This window comes from Triticum dicoccoides, chromosome 1B (genome assembly GCF_002162155.2).
Source record: "Triticum dicoccoides isolate Atlit2015 ecotype Zavitan chromosome 1B, WEW_v2.0, whole genome shotgun sequence".
NCBI lineage: Eukaryota > Viridiplantae > Streptophyta > Magnoliopsida > Poales > Poaceae > Triticum > Triticum dicoccoides.
Window position 1 is genome coordinate 207,302,083 of NC_041381.1, and position 4,376 is coordinate 207,306,458.

General features: G+C 57.0%; 1 protein-coding gene across 1 annotated transcript; it reads left to right on the forward strand.

The window, feature by feature from the left end:
* The first annotated feature begins 1,298 nt into the window (after positions 1-1,298).
* On the forward strand, positions 1,299-3,605 carry LOC119303811 (TPD1 protein homolog 1A-like). The gene is made up of 4 exons (XM_037580964.1): positions 1,299-1,619; positions 1,885-2,062; positions 2,494-2,601; positions 2,898-3,605. Exons 2-4 carry the CDS (start codon positions 1,897-1,899, stop codon positions 3,290-3,292), a joined length of 669 nt encoding a protein of 222 aa, XP_037436861.1. The 5' UTR covers positions 1,299-1,619; positions 1,885-1,896; the 3' UTR covers positions 3,293-3,605.
* The last annotated feature ends 771 nt before the right edge of the window (positions 3,606-4,376 follow it).

Below are 4,376 nucleotides of genomic sequence, written 5' to 3' on the forward strand. Positions count from 1 at the left end.
TAAAATATGAAGACATGTATAGAAAAATAAAAAAAATTCAAATGATGCGCCTAGCATGCATATGTGACGTGCTCCCAAGTCATCAAAATGAGCCCCTGAAGTCCCCACAAGGGGTAACCTCGAGTTAGTTCCTCCCCTAATATCCTGGCCGGTGCGGCACAAACTAGCAGCAGTGCCTAGCTAAAAGGCTTCCCAAAATAGTTGGCCCAATATCACAACTTAAAAACGCACAAAGCGAAAAAGAAGAGGCTAAACCACCGGTTTTGTTCGCGAAATTTTCGCTGTCTCCCGAAAACACTGGCTAACGATTACATTACCTGCGTTTGTTTCGGCCGCAGCGGTTTCAGGTCCCTGTAATCGCAAACCGCCCTTCACAAAACCGAAAACACCCGATCCAGCGTGGTATCGAATAACACCGCTCGTGCTGATCGATTTCTTCACCACGAGGACCAAGCAGCAGCGGCCGTTTCTTCACCACGAGGACGAAGCAGCAGCGGGGCAGTACCATCGCCGTCTCAATTCACCTCCGCCGCCAAGTGTCGCCGAGTGCCGCCGAGCGCCGCCGATCTCCATTCGCCTCCGTCGCCGAGTGCCGCCGATCTCCATTCGCCTCCGCTGCAGTAGGCAGCGCCGCCGATCTCTCTTCGCCGCCGCCGATCTCGCTTCGCCGCCGTGAGCCGTACTGCTGTTGTTAATGGCTGGTGATCTCATTTTCCGTCACGAGCCATCCCCAGCAGCCGTCCGTCCTCCAGTCTTCTGTTATCTTCTACAAGGCCGATGACGGTACTCCACGGCATCATATTCCCTTGCACGAACCAAACACATCATGCATCCACCTACCCCTAATCTAATACGGTGTATTCTTATTACAACAGTGAATACGTTACCTGAGCTCCAACCAAACGCGTCGGTAGTTTTGTGACTTGCCGCTCGTAGTTGTTTCACTCGCTACCTGTTAATGAAATGAATGTTGCGTATTCATGAACAAGCAACATTCCCGCTCTACTGAATTCACGAACCCCCTTCCACCATTCGTCGTCCCAGTCCAAACGATTCAAACTGAAACTGGAGTCGAAACAACGGAAGGGAACAGCAAAGGAGAGCAGCCGGGAGTCGATCCACCGGAAGGGAGCAACAGAACAAAAGAAGCAGCAGAGAAAGAAAGCTCTCTCGCAGCCAGCAAAGTCGCCAAAAACGCCCAGAGCTTTTTTCCCCCAGCAGGACACACTTTTGCCTTGGCCAGAAGCGAGCCAGACCGGATCGCTTTCGTTTGCTCCCCTGGCCTGGGCCTCCCCCTCGCTCTCCCTCCCACCACCAGTCCACCACCGCGCCCAAACCCAAACCAAACCCAGCCCCCTCCCTCCCTCCCAACCTTGTTGGCGGCGCGCACGCTACAGGGGTCTCTATCAATTCCACCGCCGCATCACCGACATTCCCTTCCTCGTCTGCTTGCCCCACACGTGCGAGAGAGATTTATTTCGCCTCGGAGGCAGCCCAGCCCTACCAGATACTACTACTCCCCCGCACGGACGTACCCGCCGGCCACGCCACCGCGCGAAGCAGCCGCCGCGTGCAGTCCTCGCCGGCGACCGCCGCACCGTCGTTGAGCCCGTCTCCAGGTACGCAAGCCCCGTCCTCCTCCCTTGTCTCCTGCTTCCGACCCATTTGGTGGCGTGGCGCGTGAACCCCGAGCCGTGCACGCGCGTGTCCCGCCGCAGCGTTCTCCGCCGAGGCGCGCGGCGATTTGGAGCGCGCGCAGGTGCGCGCCGATGGCGGCGAGCCAGGCTGGGGGAGAACGCTACTTGCTGCTATCTATTATGTCGACTGTTAGATCTGCATCGTCGTTGATCTCCATGTTTTCCTCTGGTGTTCGTCTTATCCCAGGGTCTCAGCGAGATGAGGGCATCCTCTTCGTCCGCTACGCCGGCGGCTCGTGCGACCGCAGCGTGGGCTGTCGTACTGCTCGCCGCGCTCTGCTCCGTCTCCCTCGCGTCCGCGTCCGTCGACTCCGTCTCCCTCGCGCCCGCCTCCGTCTCTCTCGCGCCCGCCTCCGTCGACGCAGGTCGCTAGCCTTGTCTCTCAACACTCGTCTGGATGTTTCCTTTTTTCCATTCACAAATCACACGGACTTGCGTTTCAATTTGAACCCTCGTACGCGTCCGGCTAAATTTCTCCCCGATGCACTTATTGCGGTGCCATTGTACTACTTTTACCAAGGATTGATTTCTGATAAATTGCAACGAAGTGTTCCTGCGCTCCGTGTGGTTCAGGTGTTTGTTAAGATCCCGGGACTTGATTAACCTGGAAATTTTGTTTGTTGGAAAGATCGTCGTTCTACTTCGGGTGGCTTTACTTTCCAAGTTCATGACCGGGTCCATCCTGTCTGTCCATGTCCATCTATGTACTGTAGCACACGCGCAGTCCTACTCTTATCTATTGTTTGCACTCGGATCCTGAGCTAACGATTTTTCCTGGCTCCGTCTGTTGCTGCAGGATTCTCGCCGACGCCCGCCGCTCGCGCCCCTACCCCCGGCTCCTCGGCGGCTCCTCCGCGCCCGCCATATCGCGCCGTCCTTCCCCGCAAGGTCCTCCGCCCGGCAGGTAGTTAATGCATCCTCCGATCATCCGGTCAATGATGCTTTGGCCAGCCTTCTCGCCCCGACCAGCGTCTGCGCTCGTGGACCCTGGTTCTGCTTCTGCGCGCGCAGGCGTGGGGGGTACTTTGAGCCTGTCGCGTGGGCCCAGCGCCCTTCTTTTGCTTTGTCCTCGGATACGGGCCCTTTGGGTTGATGCCAGTTGGCCATTGATTCCATCTTGTTTTGAAATCTCTCACATTCCATTCTGTCCTAGCCCTGCCTGCGTAGTGAATGACATGTGGGGCCATCTCCTTTTTGCAGGCACGGACGTGGACCTCGGCGGAGTCCGGCCGCACCGCGTGGACGAGGGTTGCGCCGGCAAGGAGGACATCGCCATCTACCAGGGCCGGGGGACGACGCTGCCGAGCGGGGTGCCGGCGTACACGGTGGACGTGATGAACCGGTGCTCGGGCGGCGACGGCGACTGCGCGATCGCTGGCATCCATGTGCGATGCGGCTGGTTCAGCTCCGTCAGCCTGGTGGACCCGCGCAAGTTCCGGCGGCTCGCGCGCGACGACTGCCTCCTCAACGACGGCCAGCCACTCCTCGCCGGCGAGACCATCTCGTTCGAGTACTCCAACTCGTTCCCCTACCAGCTTTCCGTCGCCGACGCCACCTGCGTCGACCCGGCCGCGGCCGCGGCCACCTCCCCGTAGCACTACCCTCTACACACCGTACGGCGCTAGAGGTAGCACGTACGTGCGTGCGTAGGCCTAAATACGTATAAACTCAGATATGTTACGTACTCGTCCTAGCTAGACAGTGGTAGGGCAATACGGCGATCGGTATAGGTGTAAGTAACTGGCTGGCTTTTCTCTTCCCTAGCTGCTAGGCAAATTTTGGTACGCGAAAAAGACCAACCGTGACACCTCGACGTGATCCGGAGCTGTCTTTTGGGGCAAGGAAGGGGGAAATTCTACCGTGTTTTTTGGCAAGTCAAGTAAATGCGACAAGTCCTTTTCGTGTGCATTGTCTACTTTCTCGTTTTGGGTGAGTTTTCCCGGCCCTGTGTGCAAGTGTTCTTTCTCATGTGGGACGGACTGCCTTCTTGCCTAGGCACAAGGGCGTCATTGCTGCTGCGCCGTGTGGCTCGTGTAGCCTAGTGCAGCTGGCTACGCCGTGTGGCTCGTGTGTAGCCTACTGTAGCTAGTATAGTCTGTACTGCTGCTTGCTCTAGCTGGCTACCAGAATGACAGCCGCGTGACCGTGTGAGTCGTGTTTTCCGGGCAAAACCTCTCGCACCTCCTTTGTGCATGGGTCTGTGTGCGAGACATGCAATGTGTGATTCGATGGGGCTTTGACAGCTCTGTGATGGGTACATTAATTGGACTGTGATGTCCTTTTCTCTCGGGATGTGCATGGCTCCATAGCTGGATGTGGGATTCCTTGGGCTCTCCTCCCAGTAACCGATGACGTGGGGCTACTGTAGATGCACCCACCGTCGTCGCAGGGGAGCTCGAACACCTCCTCGATCGTGATTCGTGATGGATTGCTGCCTTTGTTCCCAGCCGCAGCGATCGGTTCCGTGCAGTGGCAAAACAGCAAAGCGGGCGGTCTGCGCCATGGTCGATGGCGGACCGCCTCTCAAGAGGGAGAAAGTATCGGGTGATACCGAAGGTTACGTGGACCCGGGTCATTGGACCTGAAATTCAAGGGTCACAGGATGAGCTTCTAGACTTGAGCTAGAATATCAGATATCTAGAGTTCTTTTTTGAAAAGTTTCGGTAGCCTATCCTTCAA